This window comes from Cydia splendana, chromosome 3 (genome assembly GCF_910591565.1).
Source record: "Cydia splendana chromosome 3, ilCydSple1.2, whole genome shotgun sequence".
NCBI classification, from domain to species: Eukaryota; Metazoa; Arthropoda; class Insecta; order Lepidoptera; family Tortricidae; genus Cydia; species Cydia splendana.
Window position 1 is genome coordinate 2,008,499 of NC_085962.1, and position 24,408 is coordinate 2,032,906.

The following is a 24,408-nucleotide window of genomic DNA, read 5'->3' on the forward strand; positions in this document are numbered from 1 at the left end:
TGGTCGTCTTTACGACGGCAGTTTCAGGGGCCCATCTAGTCAGCGGCGAGTCACCGCCTGCCTCGATGACGGTGTTAACATTGTTATGGCAGGTGTCCGGACCTCTTTTACAATAGCCCAGTCTCATTGTCCACCCAGACATCAATCCATAGACCGGCATACTGTTCACTTTTTCTACAATAGTCCCAATGCCTGCTGAGACCGGTTCATGGGTGTCTATTGTTGCGCCTGTGAACGGGTTCCAGCAGGCGTTCTACATGACATTAAAACTCTCCAAAGGGCCTCTACGTGTTGGATCTATATCCCCACGCAAGCCTATCAAAAGATCGGGATTTATAGGCCCGTGATATCTAAGGAGATAATCATTTCATATAGTACTTATTATTAATCTCTTTATTCAATTAGGGTCTTAGGTTAGGGTTTTACAATGTGAGTATAAAAGTAAAATATAAAAACACTTACAAAACATAACAAAAATATATAAACACATTATTATTAATATTATTATATAGGCTTACTTGCAAAATGCAATAGATTTCTATTCACTGTCCCAATCGAGCCTACAAATTACGTTTGATCATACAATTGTTAAAATATTCCCATAGAAAGCCACTTATGTTGTATTATATATTTGCATAACAAAAGCAACTTTTTTTTAACAAAAAAACAGCGAATGACGTAACTCCTGTTCCTTTTTGATTTGGCAACTATCTAATAATTATGTTATATAACAAAATATAATATTTCGTTCGGATTAACGTAAAGGGCTCGCTTTCGTTGGTTAACCAATATTGCGCTTAACTTGAACTTGAGATTTCTTTTGGAAAACCAGGCGTTTCACCTGCGGTCGGGTGCAGTGAACCGATTAAACGGTTTAAACGCTTACCAATATTTTTTTAGAGTATATGTAGGAACCCATTTTTAGTACTGATTTCGTAGTCAATAAGGAACCACTATGGACCCGGGTATGATTAAATACACGGGTCAAAAACTTATTTAGTATACAGTTTATGCAAATTTCGATTTATTGACATGTTTAAACCTACTTCTTTAAATCTGTATGAAGAAAAACTTAGAAAATGTATATCTAATTCGTTAGCTTTTGTAATGTCCACAGAAAAGACGCCGGGTTTCCCGAAGTTTTTACCCAGTTCGTTTTCCGTCCACCCATCCGTCAGCGGCTTAGTTAAAAGGCTCTTAATTATACTCTAGGTACCTGATTATAATCTAACAACTGTAATTTAGTGAAGAGTGACGTCTGCAATGAATGAGCAACTTGTAGATTATATTTAATAAAGTACAGTTCACAAACTAAATGTACATGTCATGATCTTAAGAATAATGCCTATAACCCTTCCGTGGTTATTTCCATAGTAAACAAATCTATAATCTCGCCAGGAATCTTGGCTGCGTCACGACAAAGTTCCTCGGTATTTTTGCGGTTAGGTCTTTAGATAAGTATTTACCTACCTTTAGCACGAACGTTACGAACAATATACATTGTGACTGTGATTGCTCACGAAATAGAAACCTACTTATACCTTGGTATAGGTCTATCAGTGGCGGAGCAAACGCATCCATAGAACTCGATTACCGCAGGTTGGCCTAGTTTGAAACAATAAAATTGAGCATCTCTTTCGCAGGTCTCATAGAAAAAACTTGCTACATTAGCAATGGCATTTTTCATTGGGACATTAGAGTGCTTTTATGTTCAAATATTGTACACTTACGTATGAAATTATATTTACAAAAATGGTGAAGAAACTAATATTTATAAGATAACGTAAGCGACATTGTCCTTTACGTCAATCAAGCATTAATTACATCACATCCTAATTAGAAGTATCGTATGTACCTAATCGTAAGATAAATATTAGCTAAACTAAACTAAATCGGTCGATCCACTTTGAATATAAATGATAACATTTCTTTATGCACAAACAAATATACAGTCAGGGTCACGGGTCAAGAATGAACGTCCAACGTGTAAAAAACAGCTAAATTATAATATTCTGAAATTTTAGAGTTTTTTTTTTTTTTAACTTAGAATTATAAAAAAAGGATTAGTCTAAAATAAAACTATTAGAATCTAGATTATTTTCACCCCACACATTGTAATAAACTGCCGATTAAAAAAAGTTCATTGAATTCGACACCAGTTCCTAGGAAGTCGAAGTAACAATAGTCTCCGGCGCAGCGGAGTGTCACCGACGTAACTCTTGTGCAACTAATATGCCATTATCTGTGCAGGCTGTGCATTCTATTAGCTGCGCGAGCGCAAGGCTAATGAGGTTATAGGCCCGCAGATTATAAATGGTTCCAACTGCCGGGACCCCAAAAAACTGTGTCTGTGGTTTATATTTTGTTTTTTTCAATGTTATGTCTGACCATACTCTGAGGGGTGAATATGTAGGTTATACTGAATTCGCCATTCACGGAATGTCCAAAATGTATGAGACAGCAGATTATTTTTATGCATTTTCAGGTTTCGGCACGGGTCCTCGCATTTGGCCGCAATATTAGAGTTAGACCAAGTGTTATTTTAAACGTCAAACTTCTATAAAATTATTGCAGACTTCCTTTGGTCTAACTAGATATATATTAGAATATGTACATCCTTTTCAATATCGTTGACATTTAGCTATTCCAATATAATCGTGTCGATAAACTCAGCGGGTTAGTACCGGCCGAGGATGAGTCAAGGCGTGCCTGCAGGGTTGGCACCATACCATTGTATAAATATTAAATCCCATGTAAAGTAGCTCTGACAGCCGCTAAGCTTAAATGGGACTGGGCAGGACACATCTGCCATATGCCAAACGACTTGTGGGCTAAGAAAACTACAGAGTGGACACCTCAGCAGCAGCAGGGCAGACCTCGAAGGAGATGGCGGCAAGATCTTGATGTCTTTCGGAAAGATTGGCCTAATATTGCCATAGAACGAGACACGTGGAAGAAAGAGAGGGAGGCCTTTGCCCAGCAGTGGGACACAACAAGCTATTTAAATAAATACTAATATTATTAATAGGCTATTCTTACACAAATTGACTAAGCCCATTATGTAAACCGAAATAAATTTTCCTGAAGTACAATAAAAATACCTAGGTACCTCCTAGTAAATTGATAATTTGGCAAACGATGATAACATTTGGTAAAAAATGGCTTTCAGAGGACTTTCTACTAAAATATTTCACTTCGGAAATACCTAGTAGCTAGACGTTTAAAAACACTTCGTAGTGTGTAATGGCTCCTCTACACGATAGCCCAGTGCTGAACCAGCGAAATGGCCATGCGATGGTTGAGAGCACGCACTATGGAATGGGATGGGCCACGTGTAGATACGTACGCACCATCGCTGGCCCACTACCTTTGATGTGCGGACGAAAAACCGACACCGTGGCCATCCCATCGCCATCCTGCCGCGCCATAAGCCATCCGATACCACTACCCTCTCAAACGAACCGCCTAAACGGCCAACCGCTAGTGCGTAAGTGCGTTAAGGTGGGCCAGCGTGTAGAGGAGCCATAAAAGAATGTGGCGAGTCGGCAACCCTACGAAATGTGGCAATCATGGGAGGATGTGCGAGCGCATCAGTTATGCAAGGACGCGAGCTTTTACCGACAAGCCTATTGCTTTTACTGCTAGGTATGCCAATTTTGGTTTGAAGTGACAACCCTAATGAATGAGGCAACCATAGAATGTATCAGGGGGCTTAACAAAGATGACAATGATTGAGAGAAAACGCTAGAATCGAAACATCAATATAGTTTGTCAAAGGACTGTCTCATTTCAATCATAGACAGAGAGAATCAAACTATCTTTGTCTTACACTTAGTACTAGCACCGATAAGAAAATGATGAGTATAGTTTTCCTGGGTCTTACTGACCGACAAATTGGTTTGACCAACTATAAATAGTACAGTCGAAAGTTTTAATTTATGACCCATTTTGTACCTTGTCACAGTGACAATAGTATGAGGTTTCTTAGACTTTCATATTGTTTGTCACAGTGACAAGGCACATGGGTCATAAATTAATATTTTCTACCGTACCTTATGGAAATAGTCACGAGACTTGTCGTATCATCTGTCATTCCGATATAATTCTTCTTTTCATTTGGCATTTGTCGACCAACGTAGGTAGAGTTAGACCAAGAAAAGTCTGCAGCGGATTTGATAGCCCACGCAGTGCAAGTGTTATTTTAAACGTCAAACTTCTATGAAATTATGACTTAAATAACACTTGCACTGCGTGGACTATCGCATCCGCTGCAGACTTTTCTTGGTCCGACACTACTACCGGTTCCGTTTTATCCCTTGAGGTACGGAACCCTAAAACGACAGTGATCGAGTCATGCTACAGTGTGTATTGTATAATATAATAATGTGGTAGAGAGAGAGACTAGAGCCGTTAGGCTCGATTCGGAAAATGAATTAGATATTAACTAGATACGATATAGTAAAGCTATGTGACGTTCCACCGCAAAAGGTACCGTATGGCGGCTGGCGCCGCGATTCGGCAAATGAATTAGAGATTCACTAGATATGAAATAGTAAAGATATGTGACGTTCCACGGCAAAAGGTACCTTATGGCGGCTGGCGCTTACGACGCATAGCGCCGCAATAATATTGGAGCGACGTAAATAATAGCGTAAGCGCCAACCGCCATAAGGTACCTTTACCCGTGGGACGTCACATATCTTTACTATATCGTATCTAGTTAATCTCTAATTCATTTCCCGAATCGCGCCGTAAGGGCCTGAGGCTATCATTATACGATATTATTTCCGCCAAAGCTTTCAATTACGTTTAGACAAATACAGCATAGTAAATTTCTTCGAACAACGGTGGCGAGCTATAGAATATTATACATACACATAACTAGTGGCTCGTGACCGGTAGAACTCGCGATAAGCTTAAAAAAAGTAAAATTAAAAAATACTTGAGACATTATTATATGCGGCGCATGTCCTTTATGCAAAATTGCCACCAGTGGCGGATTTGCTAAGGCGAAAGATTTTAGGGGCGGCAAATTGTGACAAAAAATTCAACAAGAAATAACTTAAAATGTACTAGTCAATATGATGGGTGCTGAGAAAGGGGCGGCTACAGGGCCTGGGGCCTAGAGCGGCAAAGACTGCAAATCCGCCACTGATTGCCACCATTTTCAATATTTTCCAAAAAAACGAGACGGCAGAAAAAAATGTATGTAACGTTCTATCGAATGAAAATTTCACGAGAATCGGTTGAGAATTGCTACCTGAAACCCAAAGCTGACATGCAGACCTTCGTTAAAGCTCGGTCGATTGCAAATTTCGAATCTAGCCCGAAGTGGCCAGTTTCCATTTATCCTTGATGTTTACTGAACCTTAGAAGTTTTGTGTTTAAGCCAAAGTCCGCCATAATCCGCATTACCTACAAGTATTACAACATTCTGGTTGCAAAAGGGGAATGTACCTCCCGATGCATAATGACTAACTGTAACTGTAATTTAAACATTTCAATCAGAGCTATCCGATGTTATAATTTGCCCATGAATTCGTCTTAGCTTGGTAATCGAGCTTCAGAGGCCGAACCTATTAAGTTTTTGACCTCCCATTTTTAGCGAGCTGTCAAATTTTGCTAGGTACCTACTAGTAAAAAAATAATCAATGGTCTGTATTATGCACCTGACTCGGGCACCTGACGTTGAAAGCCAAAATACATATATTTGGACAATAAAGTCTCCGTTTAGGCTACCTGTCCGCAGGCGGTGCGGAAAGCTATATAGGGTGGCCAAATAATAAGTGCATTCCCGTTGCCAGGGAGGTTTTGGGATTATACTGAGCAACTTTTACTATGGGACCAACCCCGACATCGCGAAAAAAAATTTGGCGGTATTTTAAATTTTTTTTCGCGTTTTCGGGGTTGGTCCCATAATAAAAGTTGCTCAGTATAATCCCAAAACCTCCGGGGCAACGGGAATGCACTTATTATTTGGCCACCCTGTATAGTTGAGTAGTTTTAATATTCATTACGGTAGCGAGTGTTATCAAAATAAGATCAAATTGACACCAATTCTATTAAGTTCAAATCTTCGAATTGGCCTCAAGATCGTGTCACGCGACAATGAACAATGGACGAACGTACAGTTACATTGATCTCATATATATATATTCAATTGTCCAGACGCGGTGACAAATATCGCTTACGGTTTCTTTTGACACACATGACATGACTTGCAGTTGTCATTGTCGGTGCGATGATAAGCTCGGAAAATATTTGAATAAGATGATCGCTCCGCTTTTTTAGGGTTCCGTACCCAAAGGGTAAAAACGGGACCCTATTATTTACCTATTACTGACTCCACTGTCCGTCTGTCTGTCACCAGGCTGTATCTCATGAACAGTGATAGCTAGGCAGTTGAAATTTTCACAAATGATGTATTTCTGTTGCCGCTATAACAACAAATACTAAAAACAGTAATATAATAAATATTTAAGTGGGACTCGCAAACCACAAACGTGATTTTTTTGCCGGTTTTTGCGTAATGGTACGGAACCCTTCGTGCACGAATCCACCTCGCACTTAGTCGGATTTTTTTTTAATCTGCCCACGCCAAAACTGATTGTTATCGACCGACGACCGCGCTTCTTAATAAATTCCTGGGATTTAAGACTTGGGATGAAAGACCTAAAAGGATGACTCACGTTAGACCGGGCCGTGTCCGGGCCGGAGCTTCGTTTTCTATGGAAAGCATCACGTGATCACCGGTCGTCTGTCATAGAAAAGTAAGCGCCGGAAGCCCTGGCCCGGACCCGGCCCGTTCTAACCTGAGTCATCCTTAAGACGGAATATATCGGCATTACTTTGATAAAAACTCGTATCTTATTTTGTCAATCAAAGGAAAAAGTGGTAAGTATCTTATGGTGGTATCCACTCAACCGTCCGGCCCGCGAGACTGTTTTCCTGTCAACCGTCCGGGTTTTTTTAGCGACGCACGCCCCGCGCAGCGCATTCACAACTTTCTACAAAAATTATAACTACACTGCCATCTAAATTTTTTTAGAGCTAACTATTTTGTTAGGCTACGTTGTCCCATCAAGAGAATTAGGAAATAATGCCGAAATATTCCGTTAGATGGCTCTGAAATCAATTCTTTCTTCCACCCCTTTGGATAGTAAGGTTCCCGCGGACGGTTAAGAGCATATTTTTTTCGGATACTATGCTATCGTCGGACGGTCAAGTGGGTATGGGATGTACCAAATTACCAATACAACGTTACAAAAAATATACTGCCTTTCAACTTTGTAGCAGTGTGAGATACGAGATTTTTAAAGTAGTGCCGAAAAGGTATAGACGAAGGCTCTTAGTATGTACATTTTTGACAAAAAACGGTCCATATGTCTGACACGTATCACTGACAGCTATCCCTTCTTCATGAATAAAATAAATATACTCCGCCCGCAATTTTGAATATTACCTAAGGGGCTGTCGATAAATTACGTCATCGATTTTTGACGATTTTGGACCCCCCCCCATCCCCCTATAATCATCCAAAAATCATGCATCAAATGACCCCATTTCCTCCTACTTCATGCTACCGTCATCCAATGTCCAGACCCCCCCCCCCCCCCTAAATTGAAATGACGTAATTTATGAATAGCCCCTAATACATAATATCTCGGTATTAAAAAAAGTTGTGATTAATTACCAATCACAATCACATTTTGAATATATAAAATAAAATAATCGTAATTAACATCGTGCGCGTGATTACAATATTTGACGTTGTCAAGCCGCATGCAATAGAGTTAGTGCACTGCCTTATGGGAATATAGTTCAGATTCGGAAACCGCTACCAACTTTTAGTATGTTGTTGGGCATGGCATTGGGTCTCCAAAACTGCCGGGAGACAGCGGCGCCGGCCATCTACTTCAGCGGAATGATGTCATCAAAATGGCTCCCGCCTCGTTGCGAATAAGTTGGGTCGCTTGCAGCACAATACACGTGGGGTAATTTCTGACCTCTAGTCACACTTCTCTAGTTATTCTACATCGTTGATTACAATTTTCCGATAGATACGTCATTATTAAATTGCACAACAGGACTCGGAGGGGAATCGCCGTTATGCAATTTAATAATGTTTAAAAATCGTGAAAGTTTAAATCAGTGAGGATACGTCATGTCGCAACTGTCGGAAAAGCACGTCAGTCTTAACGACTCGGCCTTAATCGGAGCACATTAAAACGGGACACCAAAGGATGTAACGGACTCTGACAGGGCTTGGGACAAAAGAAGCGGAACTATAACCTTGTAGCGCGCGACCAAGCTAACTCTGCAGGGACTGCCGTCACAAGTTGTCGTAGTGGCTAAATGAACGTCAAAGTTCCATGAGTGTTAAAATTTGCTTAGCAGAGGAAGTCACCGCACATACAAGGGTACAGTCACGATCTCAAACATCTTTACAAGCCATCGTAAATTCATCGTAATTCCAAAAATATTTGTTTTATATTTCATTTACAATCAGCAAGATACGATAACGATATGTTTAAGATCTAACCTGTCAAATACTTATGACATTTGCGCGATTCTGGAGATACTACTCTTGAACGATTCTGGAGATACTCTTGAATAGATATCTTACGCTATCTAACGTAAAAGTGACATTGTTTGCCCGAATTGCGCTGCAAAAGAGAACTAGTTGATATCTAAACTATAACGTATCTAGAATGGATCTAGTACGTGTCGTCTCTTGTGAATATCTTGAAGTTCGAATACGGCAGTATGACACTGAAAATAAGTTCGCGTAAATATATTTATGCAACGTTGGCTTGTAAAGATGTTTCTGAACCACATTCTGAACTCAACCGGACATTAGTGTTTTTTATGTACAGTCAAAGTAATTTGATGTACTTAAAGTGACAAAGTAAATTTTGACTTAGTTCTTCGTGTTAGCTGGTAGGTACGTATAATTGATTTTGACATATAAATATTTAATAGCGTTCATTCGGATTATATTTGTAATGTTCTACAGTTAACATTTTACTCGCGTTGGTAAATTTCGTTATGGAAACACAGGCATTATACAATAGTATCGTTTTATTCGATAAAACAAAGTATGTATGTACTGCAAACTTTTTCCTTATCCCATGTAGGTAATTATAATGCATATCCATCGATCAACATCAGACATCAGCAGATAGGATCGGTTGCTGGCACCTAGGGTTGCCAACTTTTTTTTGGTGAAATATAGTATTTTCCAGAATAAGGCATCAAAAATATAGTACATTTCAAAAAAATATAGTACTTTTAGATAAAATACGAAACATGAGTGTAATATACGTTTAATCGGAAATATAGTATTTTAGCGTACTATATATTTTTCCAAAAGTATATAGTACAGAGCTGTGGAGCAAGAGCTGGGTGTATTGGGGATGGGGTGGGAGGAGGCTACCCAAGCTGCCCAGGACCGGAGTCTGTGGAAGAAAAAGATTCGAGCCCTACACCCCAGCAGGGGGTAACAGGATGGAAAGAAGAAGAAGATATAGTACAGAGAGCCAAAATATAGTACAATACTATATAATATAGTACGGTTGGCAACCCTACTGGCACCCAAAACCTTATTTGTCAGTTCGATGAACTGGAGCGTTCGACTTTTTTAACGATAACTCGTGACATGACTATAAGTAGGTATGTCTTTTGTTCAACTGTCAAATATTTAATCGAATCGAAATGTACAGAAGTACCTATTACCTAGGAACATTTATTTAGAGTGAATGTTTTATGAGGTACATTCTAAAATAATATGAACATTCACTTCAAATCAGTTAGTTTTCGTTGCTAGAAATTGTACCCTAGGCCCCAATAGAGTAAATATTTCTCTCTGTATGGATATGATGGTCGTTTTTGTCTGCGTGACAGCGTGATAAAACGGTGTTCGTCACTTTCTTTCCCGCGGAGTGAAAAAGTGACAGTTATTTTATCACGTGGATAAAGTCATCCATAATACGATGACTAACATTTTTTTGCAGTGGCGTAGCGTGAACTAATCTAGCCGTGGGCGAAGTCGTAGCTACGAGGCCTTTCTTTCAATGTGTATTCCCAAGGTAATAAAAAGGGTTGGCTTCCGCGAGGCCCCCTTAAGTGCGAGGCCGTGGGCGAGGGCCCATTTCGCCCACGCCTATATTCCACGGCTTTTTTTCAGCGGGTTCATGCGACTCTTAACACTGAATAATCATGACAACTTTTATCTGTTTTGTATGACCTATAAGCTAATTGGGTAGGTACCTCTAGTATCACAGAATAAATAATACCTACTACTATTAGGTACAGAAGGTTCACTCTCTAACAAAACGCGTGTATTACGACAGATATGACCGCAAGGTGGCGGTAGCGCGAGCAGACGTCCGTTCCGTAGTGGTGCGCGGCAACTACTACTGACACCAAAATTGGTGTGGGCCGCATGTACTTGTAGCGACGCGACGAAATCGCGGAGTGAGCCACACGTATTGGGCCCCATACATTCCACGACTTCTCTTTCCGCACAGACTAGTAGATTATTAATTCGTTTTTCATGTTTCGTTCAAGTGACATAACCATCAATGAAGAGTACAATATGTTTATGATATGATATAACAATAACCGTCAGTGACAATGGCCTTCTTTAATAACTGCGTGATTGAATTTTACTTGTTATCATTACAGCCCTGTTGAAACTGGTTGCATTATAAACAGGCCCCTGTCAAAAATATTGTTTTTGTAGGTACTTTGGTTTTACTTATATAAAATACGCTAACAAAGAATTTTTAGGCAAATAAAATAAGAATACTTACCTTTTAGAATTATGTAGTGTAAAAATAAATTTACTTACGTTTGCGGGCGTGTAGATATTTAACCCTTCGTATGCCTAAGCACTGATCAGTGAAAAAAATGGCTAAGTATTTTCACTGCTAAACTTGGAATTTTATGTAACAAATATATATTATTGACAAGAGTTAAATTATTCTAACCTGGCGCCTTGGTACGAGGAGGGCCGACCCCATGCAAATAAAGGGACATGGCAAAGAAGAAGAAGAGTTAAATTATAAGTAGCTAATGTCAACTCAAGTTTTAGCTAGCTTCAATAGCTATAATAATATAGCTATATAATCTGGCAAGCCAACTTTGTTAGTACAAAAGGCGCGAAATATAACATTCATGTAGGAGATGGACCAATCTCGCCTACATTTTTCAAATTTGCCGCCTTTTCTACTGACAAAGTTAGCTTGCCAGAGTATATCAAATATCTCGAGGTCCAATATTACTGGTTAAACTGAGCCGATATACTCGTTGTACATAGGCAATAACATATCTGATATTAAAATACAATAGAATTCAGTGGCTGCATCCTCGTTTATTAAGGATAGAGGTCGTAATATTTAGTAAAAACAGCGGTCACAGTTGGTTGATGATGATGAGAATCATTGCCGTATCATGCTTCCGACACCAAGGCTTAAGACCTTGCAACAAATGCGCGATTTGAGATAATTTGCTGGCGAAGTAGGAGCGACGAATTCTATCGATCAACGAAATGCTGCAATGTATTGCAAATCGCATGCGATTATCGGCAACGTTTGGAGAGAGAGAATAAACGGTTCAAGGTATCTATAAAATTATTTGAGTGCTATAATTTATTTACCTAATTAAAACACTACCGACTTTCAGTCTTTTCTTAATTGCTTAGGCAATCAACCCTTTATAGGGCTCAATCTGTATTGTGGAACAATAATTACCACATCATCTTTTTGTACTTTTTTCTCTTGTGTATTTTTTTTAGGATTTTGAAACAGGTAGCAATAAAGCTTGAATGGTGTTTTTATGTTAATTTAAAATAATACAAGTATACTTGGTCAAGCAGATCTTGTCAGTAGGAAACGGCGGCAAATTTGTAAAATGTAGGCGCGAAGGGATATCGTCTCATATAAAATTTGAATTTCGCGCCTTTTTCTACTGACAAGATTTGCTTGACCGTCATTCCTGAACCGTAAAACGTTGCCATATCGTGTGTTGCAGTCGAATTTTGACGTGAACTAAATTAATTATAATATAAACTTATATAGCCCCCGAATTTTTATAGGTAAAATAAATAATAACTTAATTAATTTTAATTTTAGTTTTAATTTTACTTTTTAATTTTAGATACTGTACCCTAATATGTAATAAAAATAACTTAATTAATTTTAATTGCATATAAATCCCACGTACCTTATATTTCATTTTTCAAAACAAAAGTCTACACACGCACAAAACTCTAACTCACTTTGCAAACTTAAAGAAAAAAAAAACAAAAAAAAACTTTTAAAAAATATCGTAAGTGAAGATCGCGCGCGAAATTGCCGCGCATGCGTACGGCTGCGGCGGCGGGTGTAATGGCGTTTGACAGCGGCGCTCGCGAGTTTTGCTTCCCGCCAACTGCGTACATCGACCTGCCTGCACCTTCACCTTCTAGCCAAACAAATCAACTATGACTCGCCGGCTGCTGAAATCGCCGTTGTTGTTTTGAAAGCTCTGCGTTGTAGATTTCGCCAACTCTTATGGGTCCATCATCATTTATAAAAAAAATCGATGATATCTGGCCTGCTCACCAGAGGGGCTACCACAAAAACCGAAATTCGCATATTGCGGGGATCTTTATCTTTTACTCCAATCAAGGCGTAATAAAGAGTGGTAGAGAAAGATGCCCGCAATTTGCGAACTTTGATTTTCTCGGTTATAGCCCTGTGAAATGCGAGTAGGTACCCTTACCGTGAGTTTGACATATTCGCTAGCGAACGCGTTTTAAACTATCTCACGATGCACTGCTGAGTTAAATATGTAACGCATTCGCTTTCGAATGTCAGTGCATACTCGTGGTACTGTAGACGAGAACATCCGGACATAAAGCTTGTATACCTACCTACTAAACAAATATCCCCGAGCTGAAACGGAGACCTTCACTTTCGCTCGGGCATTTATGATCTTCGTTTGTCCAATGGTCCAACTTACCGCACTAATAGACGAGTACAAGGACTTATGCACTGAGATAAATATGAAATTCTTATCTTTTTTATTAAATCTAAAAGCTATAGAATGTTGTTACATTTGCAATCGGAAAATTTATGATCTAGATTCCGTCAATCATAATCTGAAAACACCTTCTAAATGTTGTAAATAAGTTACACTGTAATGAAGTGAAGAATACCTACATACTTACGAGAAGAGATATCATTTACGTTAAGCTACCGGAGACTATTCTCATCATCACGTATAGCGCTAATTAGAATACGCTTAATGAATGACGCAAATCCACACGTGTACACTTCCACAAGTTCTCTTTGTAGTCATCTCGATTTAAAAGACCTGAGATACCCGTTAATATATTTAAAACCTTTTTTATTGCCGCCTTGTATTTTCGATAAATTTGTCCTTTAAACATAATAGTTGCGATTTAGTGAAGAAATGCGGCCAGCATCCTTTGGACTATGTCCCAGAGGCCCTCTTTAGATATGGATTTTTAGTTTTGTACATATAGATGGTCAAGCAAATCTTGTCAGTAGAAAAAGGCGCGAAATAGGGGATATTACTGCAATGTTCTGCCGCCAGAGTGCAGCTCTACCGACTCAGTAAATTCATAGACTAACTTATACATACTGTGCCTTAAACTGTTTTTTGACAAGTTTTCAGACATTAAAATATGACATTGATGCATCAAGGCGGTTTGTTAACAAGGGCCTACCGGTAAACGCGAAAATCGAAATTTAGTTATTTGCCTCTTTATTGCTCGAATATGCAAGAGTGATAGAGAGATTAGATAACGAAATTTCGATTTTCTTGTTTCGCGGTAGGCCATGTGATTGACGTGTCGTGTGATGTGTCAATGTGGTTTGTTTACTGTATGTGCCACAAAGGTGCCATCTACGCAGAGCTTTGCCTAATATTCCCTATTAAAATTTTCTATGGGACGATATCCCTTCGCTCCTACATTTTTCAAATTTGCCGCCTTTTTCTACTGACAAGATCTGCTTGACCAGCTATAGAAGGTAGGATCGTATAGAAGTGGTATACGCGTGCCTCCGTGAGGGACAAAACATACGCAAATGCGACACTATGATTGGTCGAATTCATTTGTTGCCCACCATTATCCATACAAAAAAAAAAGGTGGGGAACAATTAAAATGTGAGACTGTGACAAGGACAAACAATAATAGCTCTTTCGCTGCTACTCCTACTGAAAGATACATAAGACTATCCCGTTCTGTCAGTCACCCCCACCCACGGACCTGGAGAGTAATAAGTTCATGCCCCCACCACTCATGCCAGATCCAGTTATATCCTAGATTCATGGTTTTGTAGGTAGTTTTAATTTTAGGTTACTTGAGTCGCTTAACTTCAAACTCGGGTAAATCCATCTGTCAGATTATGCGATTTTGGTATGAAGTAGAGGTAATAAGGGTAGAAATTTGCTGAGAGGGTCGAATGGATTTACCCGCGTTTGATATTAAGCGACACACTTATTATTGTAAGTTTGTTGTTTAAATAAATCTATTCAGCCTCAAAGCTTGGAGGTTTAGACAATATCAAAACAGACATACATAAATTCACAACTGAGTCCGCAGCAATCTCGGCCGAATTTCACAGGCCCATACAAATGGAGTTTCGCCATAGATTCGCTCTCCAGAATTTTATAACTACTAGTCGTTGTAAAATGAGAGCATAACTGCGTTTGTACGGAGAACCGAGCTTGCTGCGGACTCTTAAGCATAAAACTCGAAAGAATAAAAACAAATTGGATAAGTACGCTATCCCCTTACCATCATGCGGGCCGTACGCCTGTTAGCCATAGTCGTAGCAAATTAAAAGCAACGATCTCAAAAGCAATGAGACACTTGACAAATTCATAAATTTCATTTGAATTAAGCTAAAACAGTGAAAACGCCTCTTTCACGAGTTCACGACCTTCAACGTTAGCCAATGTTCGATAAATATGGCTACGTCTCTGCTCTACAAGTTCGGTTACTGTAAGATAGTAACGCTTTCTTAATTCTAACTCAGATCGAATCAATGGGGTTGGCAACTGTCAAAGGTTTGCATAGATGGCGCCATCATAGCTTGCCCCTTTTTTTGGGCTTAAAGGACTGGCATCCAGGGTATTAAAAAAACAAAAATTTGACACAATTCTAGGGATTGAGAGGGCAAGCTATGATGGCGCCATCTGCTAAAAACTTCCACCGGCCAACCCCATTGCTGAAATAAGTGAGTAATCCAAAGACATTATAAGGACAGGATAGAGTACGGATATGTCTCAGATCATAGAATATATCTATGCGATATGCACACCCTACGACCTACGTCAGTATTTAGTGTTTCTCAAACTGAGGGTCGCGACCCCCAGGGGGTCGCGAAGCCTCTGCCAGCCTTAAATCATAATAGCCTAATATTAGGTCCTTACCTATGAAATTGGCGTTTTTGTTCATAGATATAAGTCTGATCCTAGTTTTTTTTTTTTTACAAAAGTACATACACAATTACAATAAAACTACAGTGCACTCAATAAACAACGATTTTACATACAATTAATTGTTATTTTTTATTGTTAAGTGTTCAGAATTAAGCCTTGAAAATAGGTCTTTTCATGTGCTGTCGGTTCGAGTATTAAAATTACTTATATTTTTCTAATGGTACCAATTTTCAAGAAATGGAGATATTGAAAACATACCTTAAAGGTGTCAAAAATTACTGGAAAAATTTTGTTTGGTTTGAATTAGCCATTAAAAAAATATCCGCAAAATTAATTGTATGGAAATTCGTGTTTCGTTGAAATTCTCCGAACAAAACGCCAATTTCATAGGTAATGACCTAATACATAGGCGAAACATTTTGTTCGTACTAAGGGGATCGGGTCATGAAAACGTTTGAAAAACACTGCCTTACGTAGGGCAGAGTATCCAGACATATATATAAAGTAGATAACGCAAACACACTCCTAATAGTAGTCACTGTATTAGTTTATCTCATACATATATGTATAGACGTTCGATTACCATGAGACCATGACGAGATAAAACACAAAAATACTTTTATACCCAGTAAATAGGTGTTTTATTAAAATTATAAAAAAATATACAACTTGTTAAGTTGACCCAGTAAAGGTTAAAACAAATAACAGACTAAAATTAAATTTTTAAAAATATGCATAGATATCTAAACCCTGGTCAGGTACCTTTTTATTTCAGAGGCTGTGTTGTACGCACAGCACGAGACTATTAAATAATTATGACTTTCAAATCTTCGTACAAAGTCGTATCCTAAATTGTAAAATTAACAGTCTTTATTGTTTATAATTATGTCTCTACTACTGCTCTCTCGCTCTAGCAATGCACATCCAAATCGCCGAACGAAAGCCAATATATGTACATAAAAAATATTCAATATATTAATACCTAGACCTACCTAAGTATATTGAGACAATTCAGTCAAGTTATCCCTAAGATTACTGCATAGACCATATGCATATTAGTGCATATACATAACAAAATCTAAGAGACAGACATGCAGACAGACCAAAATCTTATATTACGTAATACATAACTGAATTCACTAGTAGGTACTAATATTATACAGAAACAGGGATATCTTCTTTTCTATATCTTCTAAATAAAATAACTAAAAAGAAATACATCAAGGCAACACTAGTAGTATATTTGGCACATTTTTATTAAGTATTTATCACACAGATACGGTTTCCGCTCGCTCCGCCGGTGTGCGAGTGAGACAACGCTATGCATGTCCATAGTCATGTCCCACTCGCACTAAGGAACCCGCATCGATATGATAGCCGCTTTACGCCAGCTAAACTATTACTAATTTACTTAGTTTTCTAAAATAAGCCAATCTGTGTAGCATTATCTGTTTTTCTAGACCAAGTCTGCAACGATTTTGATAGGACACGCAGTGCATGTGTTATTTATACGTCATAATTTTATAAAAGTTTGACATTTAAAATAACACTTGCACTGCGTGTGCTAACAAAATCGTTGCAGACTTGTCTTGGTTTAACTCTACCTATCTAAATAATATATATATCGGTTTGAACCTACTTATCAAAAAACACAACAAAACTAAGCCGGCTTACGGTGGGTTTTCATATGCTGCGTTAATAGACTTCTAGTAGCACCCCTGTAAGTGCAAAAGTCGCAGCCGTACGGCTTTTGACCAGAGTGCCTGAGCATTAGATGCGTCTTTAGAGAACTTGACTGAGTACTCTTGTAGTCACAGATGTTACACTCGAAGGGTTTCTGACCAGTGTGTGTTCTCTTGTGACTTTGTAAATTACTGCTTTGGGCAAAGGCGGCGCTACACTGGTCACACTTGAACGGTTTATCTCCAGTGTGTGTTCTCTTGTGACTTTGTAAACCACAGCTTTGGGTAAAGGCGGCATTACACTGTACACACTTGAACGGTTTCTCTCCAGTGTGTGTTCTCTTGTGACTTTGTAAATTACTGTTTTGGGCAAAGGTGGCGCTACACTGCCCGCATTTGAATGGCCGCTCACCACTATGAGTCCTCAGATGTTTCTGTAAATCTGTTTTCTTACTAGTTGCATACTCACATTCAGAGCAAGTGAAGTACTTCACGCCATGCCGGCTCTTCCCATGCTCCAGTAGAAGCAGTCGAGTATCAAATGTGCTACTGCATTTTTTACACGTAAGTTCCTTCCTTGTGCTTAGGGTTTCAGCCTTTTTCAGTGCAATATAAGACTGCAGGTGTTTCTCTAAGTCTGACTTTACATCGAATGTTTTGCCACACTGGTCACGTTTGTAGTTATTCGCATTCGATATCGTTCTGTTAAAGGATCCATCTACAGCAGGTTTTGTAGGAGGAATCTCTTGTACATCCATGCTCATTGGTAATTCCGCTTGTGACGAAGAAGGCTCTATTTGTTTTTCGACTTGGCTACCTTTTGTGACACTATCTTTTATCTGGGTTTCGTTCTTCTCTTCATTACGCGTTTTACGTTTGTTTTTCTTCGCGGGTTCTTTTTCGGTGACAAGTTTAGCTTGATCCGAACTAACATCCTTAATTTCCGTTTCTTTATTCTTTGCATTACGCGTTTTACGTTTGTTTGTCTTCGCGGGTTCTTTTTCGGTGACAAGTTTAGCTTGATCCGAACTAACATCCTTAATTTCCGTTTCTTTATTCTTTGCATTACGCGTTTTACGTTTGTTTGTCTTCGCGGGTTCTTTTTCGGTGACAAGTTTAGCTTGATCCGAACTAACATCCTTAATTTCCGTTTCTTTATTCTTTGCATTACGCGTTTTACGTTTGTTTGTCTTCGCGGGTTCTTTTTCGGTGACAAGTTTAGCTTGATCCGAACTAACATCCTTAATTTCCGTTTCTTTATTCTTTGCATTACGCGTTTTACGTTTGTTTGTCTTCGCGGGTTCTTTTTTAGTGTCAAGTTTAGCTTGTCCTGAACTGTCATCTTTAATATCTGTTTCGTTCTTCTTTTCATTAGACGTTTTTCCTTTGTTTATTTTCTCTGGTTCCTTTTTGGCACCAAGTCCAGCTTGACCTGAAATGAAAAAACAGACATCAATTATTTGAGTTTGTCTCCCCATTACACGTGAGTATTTTATCTATATGTATTGACATAAATAAGCATTATTGTTAGTGTCTCACAGTATTCGCAGTCGCAGGGCTTGGTGTAGCGGCGCAGGTCGACGCCGAGCCGGTTGGCGAACTCGCTGCCGTAGAACACCAGCAGCTCCGTGAAGCGCGGCACGATCTTCACCGTCCTGGAGGGGAATATATCATTTCAAAAAGAGAATATACTGTGTTAATATTATGCGTCATAGCAATACCGCTTTATGTGCTTGACTTCTAAGTTCTCAATTCGTTGGAATCTTTGGTGAAGTAGAACTCGTGATTAAGACCAAAAATGAAGGCATTCTGTTGTGTGAAGTTGGTTTTGTTGTTATAGTTATTTGACATTTTGCTGAATAAAGACTATATTTCGAGCACTCGCCTGTAGTAGAGCTCGCCCTGGTACTGGAAGGCGACCAGGTTCTGCTCGGAGTAGCGCCGCGCGCAGTTCACGTATCGCATCCAGTTGGAGTTGTTGCCGTCGCTCGCGTCCACCACGTGGCTCGGCTTGTTGTTGCGGTCGTACAGCTACAAGACGAATAGGTATAGGAATGTTATTTATAAAATAGGTGCAGAGGTGCCATCGAATCTCCTCGATAGATCGAGTTTGATTCTGGTCTTTCGCAGTTCAGAAAAAGACGTATTAGTTTAGCTTCTAACATATTTTTAGACCAAGGATAAGCTCAGAAATGTTGTTTTGATAGCAAGACGAAGGACCTTTAAACATGCCATGTACTAGTAGGTACTAATAGTTGACATTATGGGCTAGCGGCTATAGGGTAGGGTAGTGGTGGCAGGTAACCTCTGTACATAGGTGATTGAATTATTTTGACTTCAACTGTTTTGTCAAAGTCAACTGTTTTTCTTCAGATATTCTTGCAGTTATTTTAGATTATAGTAAATGTACCTAGTATAGATGATGAATACTAACCTGCCATTCGTATCCGGAGTCGAGCGCGGTCTTGAGGCGGCGGCCGCGGTAGGGCCCGAAGCGCACGCCGCTGGGCAGCGTCAGCGTGCTGAACACGCCTATTCCCGCCCCTGACATACAACGACTATTGGTATACTTGGAGTTTTAGCATAGATATTATCAACGACATATACTTACTTTATAGTTTCCACATAGTACAGTCAACAGCAAAATAGCGATTAGCTAAGGAGAGCTTGACATAACACCAGACGTTAAGACAGAAAGAGCATACGCAGATCATTTTTAACACTTCGTTCGCTCAGCAACTTTTGCTGCCAATTGTACTACTTTCCGAAGGTATCTATCTACAATCGACAAAAGATACCTAATTCATTTAAAAATAATGACATGATTATTTACTTTTATTGCTAAAAGTTATGTACGCAATTAGTTTGAAATCCAATTTGAATCTGAATTCGGAATTCTGAATCTCTAAATTTGGATCTTTTGATCTGGTTTGAATCTGTAGGTAATCACTAATACAAATACTTTAAATCTAGCTAAGTATACAATATACAAAGGAAACATTGTATTGTAAGGAAACAATATACAAAGTACCTACTTAACTAGGTTTATTCCCACTAGTTACTACCCAGTTGTTACCAGTGATCAAAAAATTCCCAGTAGTTACCACTGGGAACAACTTGGTGGTAACTAGTGGGAATAACTCACTTAACTACAGTAATGGAATATGTAGCTAAATGATAAACCTAACCAACCTAACAAACTAAAGATCTACCATAAACATAATACATAATAGGTCGGTAAATCGAGCTGCAAAATTGCATGGACACATTATTGAATGAATTCACTCATAAAGTCGCCGTGCAATTTTGCGGCTGGGTGATGTACCATGTACCTACCTACTAGTACCTACAAACATGGCTCGGGCAGCAAGAAATATAACTTCAGTATAGGTACGTACACAATCCAATCCAATCGTGAGGAAACCAGCATACATCCGAGAAAAAAATCAAAGGTGTATGTGAAGTCCCCAACCCACACTGGGCCATACATACCCAAATGAGATTTATTTTTCTTGACCAATCAACTGAGATGTAAGTCTAAAGTTCAACGCATCTGTAACTACCTATAGATACTCTACCTATATCAACAGCTAAATACATTAATGATCTAATCATCGTCTGGGAAACCTGGGATATCTGAGTAGGCAAGATGCAGGAAGATTCTGGGGACGGTGAGCGCGGCGCGCGGCACGAACGCGGGGAGCCGCGTCACGGCGGGCACCTGACACATGCACACGGTACTAACTAGGTAATGTCAGGCAACATTCGCATCTCCAGCAATGGATAACATTGTTAAAGCCAAACAAATTGTAAGACGGACTCGTGATTCTAGGCTTCTGTAGTAATAGGTCTCTGTTTACGTCACTACACCAGCTCATAAAAGCTTTCTTTAAGTATTCGTCAAAAACTGATGAGATTTTGCATTTTATCCACAAGATTGAGAAAGTAATTAGGTGATTTTTGTTTTTGTCTATAGCAACGTTTGTTTAACCCTCGTACCTTGAAACCCTCGCAACGCTCAAGATTCCACTATTCGAAACACTCGCTACGCTCGTGGTTCAATTATGGAATCTTTCACTAACTTGGGAATCGATAACAGCACTCTTTGTAGGTATATAATTTAAGTATAATATTTTAATTTTACAAACCCTATGTAATATGTTAGGTGTTATAAGTAAAAGTAATACTAGCCTCCTAAGGCCCAGCCATACAAATGAAAAATCCAGAATATGCCACTGAAATTTGAACCTTTAGTGCAGGGAATACAGTTGATTTAGGTTTTGTTTGAAAATTGAACGAAACAAATGCGACTCTATTCCAATTGAATATGATTTAAATTTCATCGAACTGAATAAGTACTATAGGTAGGACTTTGGGCCTTAGGAGGATATAACAAAGAGAAGTTCAGTTTTGGGATTAAGAACTATTTTTCATAACAAAATAATTTTCTATTAATTAAGTTATTCATGAATTTACAATGTTTATAATTTACCATGCTGATAGCAGACACTCCCAGTCTTGAATTACTACAACTATTGTTTAAAATACTTGTATTATAATTTTCAATGGAAACTTTAACACATTCACTGCCAGCAACGTATACGTTATCTTAGGCAAAGAGAATAGATAGTATAGAGGGGTCCTCTCATAGTAAATTTTGTAGTCACAGTAATCTATCGACACAGGACTAAAACTCAAAATGTAAACGTATAAAATAATCAAAAAAAATTATATATATTGATAAATGATTTTATTATTTTTATATCATTTTGACCCATGTTCATTCACTGATATCTATGTGTTAAAATTGTTAAATATGAAACGGTGTCGTCACGCCATCTAGCCGAGCATAGGCCAAAGGTGTGTGCGCCATCTATCCGAGAATGACTTTTTCTTGATTTCCGAGGCACGTTTTTTCCTTAGACTTTATTCATCTTATACGAAGTTACATATATCTTTGGTTATAGGTCATGCAAAATCACGCCCCCTGGCAGAGAATGTGTTAATTTATTTCGATAAATTCATGCATCACATTCAGAAAATAAAAGTTCTGGCAGTTCCTCAAGTTCTTAAGTAATATATAATAATATAAATAACAAACCAACAATTTTAGTTTATTTGCACTCATCATGTGTAGGTACTTTCAACAACATTCTTCATTTATACCCATACTTGCATGCAGCTGATGCAGCACAGACAACATTTTTAAAGCATCAGACTGGATATAGTGTTTCAAGCCAATGGTCCTGGGTTTGAATCCCAGTAAGAGCATTTATTTGTGTGATGACACAGATATTTAAGTATTTATATATTATATAGGTATATCGTTGTCTGAGTACCCACAACACAAGCCTTCTTGAGCTTACTGTGGGACTTTGTGAACCTGTGTAAGAATGTCCTCTATAATATTTATTTATTAGATACATAGTTACTTACTCCTTAAATCCTAGACACAATTTTATCTAAGAATGCTGTTAGAATATATCAGGTTTTAAGGATTTTAACATACACTAGAATAATATTATTATACACATAAGTTTATTTTCTATGTTGTAGAGCAGCAAAGATAGAGATTTTTATAAAAATAATGAAAAATTAATAATTCCTAATTTATTTATGGAATATATTCCAGTGTTAAAACACTGAAAACAAGCGGAAATGGAAGCCTATCACATATCATGTTATTACCTAAGTATACTTAATATTCAAAATAATTAAGATTACTAAACCAATTAAATCAAAATAACAATGGTTAGTAATTCAAGGTCTTACAAATTGTACATAATATTATGTAATATATTAGATACACTAATAGCAGATGGGACACTGCTGATAAGATTTAATAAATACATATGTATTTTAAAAAGAACTTACCTTGTCATCGGGTATAACGAGTAACGGGCCATGTATTGCACAGTACTCATACACATAGTCCCGGCACTCAGAGCAGTCTGTAACAATATATACTCTAGTTGCAAAATCCAATTATATTAATAGGATACCTAGATAAATAGTAGGTCTCATATAACTTATTACAAAACCTCATAACTAAGATAATAAGAGTTTTTGCTTTGTATCCTTTAGATTTGAAATCAATAAGCATCTAATTTTATACACTACCTGAATAATGTCTTACAATTGGTAAATAGTTCTTTCACACTATAACAACAATATTTAGTGAAGTAAATATTTAATAAGAATCTTAACCTATAAAACAATTTTAACATTGTCAACTAAATACCTAAGTACTTACTAAAAATTTCACGGCATTTACTTACAAATGAACTCGTCGAAGGGAGGCTCCTCTGGCTCGTAGTAGCAGACCCGAGCCCTCTTTCTGAGATTGAAACCGCTCATCTTCCAGAACAACATGGAAAAAGTAGAAATCGGCTAGTTATAACAATTTGCTCGCTGAACTATTTATTCGTTACCTACAAAACCTTAGTAACACAATTTTGTTCAAAAATATTTACTTTAAATGTAGTGTAAAGATACGACAAACAGTAAAAATACAAAAGCTACATCAGCAATGCTCGTCAGATTACGTATGATTCAATATTAAAAATTGGGTGGATTAGGCAATCTCTCTGACTGAATTCTAATAATGTAATTACGGATAGTAAATTTAACGTATTACCTTTGTTGTGTAACAAGTTTCTTTTTCTATAATTTAGATCTTAAAATTTCAAATCAACTCTCGATGTGGTTCAACGCGGTTATAAAAGAGGAAAGAACTTCCCGCCACTTTGTAACGAAAAAAAACATGTTTCCCGCCAATACAACCTTTCCAAAGAGTCCAAAATGTACCTTTGACAACATCTAAAATAACGTGGCGCATATAGTTAGCTGGAGCAAGTAAATATTGAGCCATCCTTTATATATTCTCCTATATAATATAAACCCAATCCAAATCAGGAAATATACCAAGCACGTGAGGTTTCTATTTTATTCTCACAAATCTCACAATGCGCAAGTGTGTTATATGCTCCGTGGGCAAGCAAGTGTGTCTTTGGTCATCAAAGAGTATATAGAGAAAAGAGGCTCGTAAATGGCTGTCAGTGTCACTGTCAGTTTGTCATATGTTTGTACTTGTGTAGCGCTGTGGCTGTATATTTTTGTTGATTTGATTTGTGAGGCTCGATAATTGTGTTTTGTGAGTTCAACTAATGCAAAACAATCACAAGAAACAAGTGTTACTAAAATAAATTACTAACTATAGTAAATTTACTAATTATGGAACACATACGACAGTATGACTGGTAAGTCTTA

General features: G+C 38.1%; 2 protein-coding genes and 1 long non-coding RNA gene across 4 annotated transcripts in view; 1 reads left to right on the plus strand and 2 right to left on the minus strand.

The window, feature by feature from the left end:
* LOC134806391 (neprilysin-4-like) overlaps window positions 1–12,457 on the minus strand; it is a 68,024-nt gene extending 55,567 nt beyond the window's left edge. Inside the window, exon 1 of one of the 2 annotated variants that reach the window (XM_063779643.1) lies at window positions 12,226–12,457. In XM_063779643.1, coding sequence (XP_063635713.1) covers window positions 12,226–12,237 — 12 coding nt within the window. In that variant the 5' untranslated portion in view covers window positions 12,238–12,457. The remainder of the gene's footprint in view (window positions 1–12,225) is intronic. The other variant, XM_063779642.1, reaches the window with a different exon arrangement.
* Window positions 12,458–19,025: 6,568 nt separating this feature from the next.
* On the minus strand, window positions 19,026–23,556 carry LOC134806239 (uncharacterized). Its single transcript, XR_010146487.1, has 4 exons — window positions 23,418–23,556; window positions 23,014–23,090; window positions 19,574–19,683; window positions 19,026–19,170 (listed from the first exon to the last, which is right to left on the minus strand). It is a non-coding gene; the product is annotated as an uncharacterized LOC134806239 (long non-coding RNA).
* Window positions 23,557–24,238: 682 nt separating this feature from the next.
* LOC134806643 (uncharacterized) overlaps window positions 24,239–24,408 on the plus strand; it is a 30,542-nt gene continuing 30,372 nt past the window's right edge. Inside the window, exon 1 of the mRNA XM_063779970.1 lies at window positions 24,239–24,398. Within this exon, the coding sequence (XP_063636040.1) occupies window positions 24,373–24,398 (26 nt within the window). The 5' untranslated portion in view covers window positions 24,239–24,372. The remainder of the gene's footprint in view (window positions 24,399–24,408) is intronic.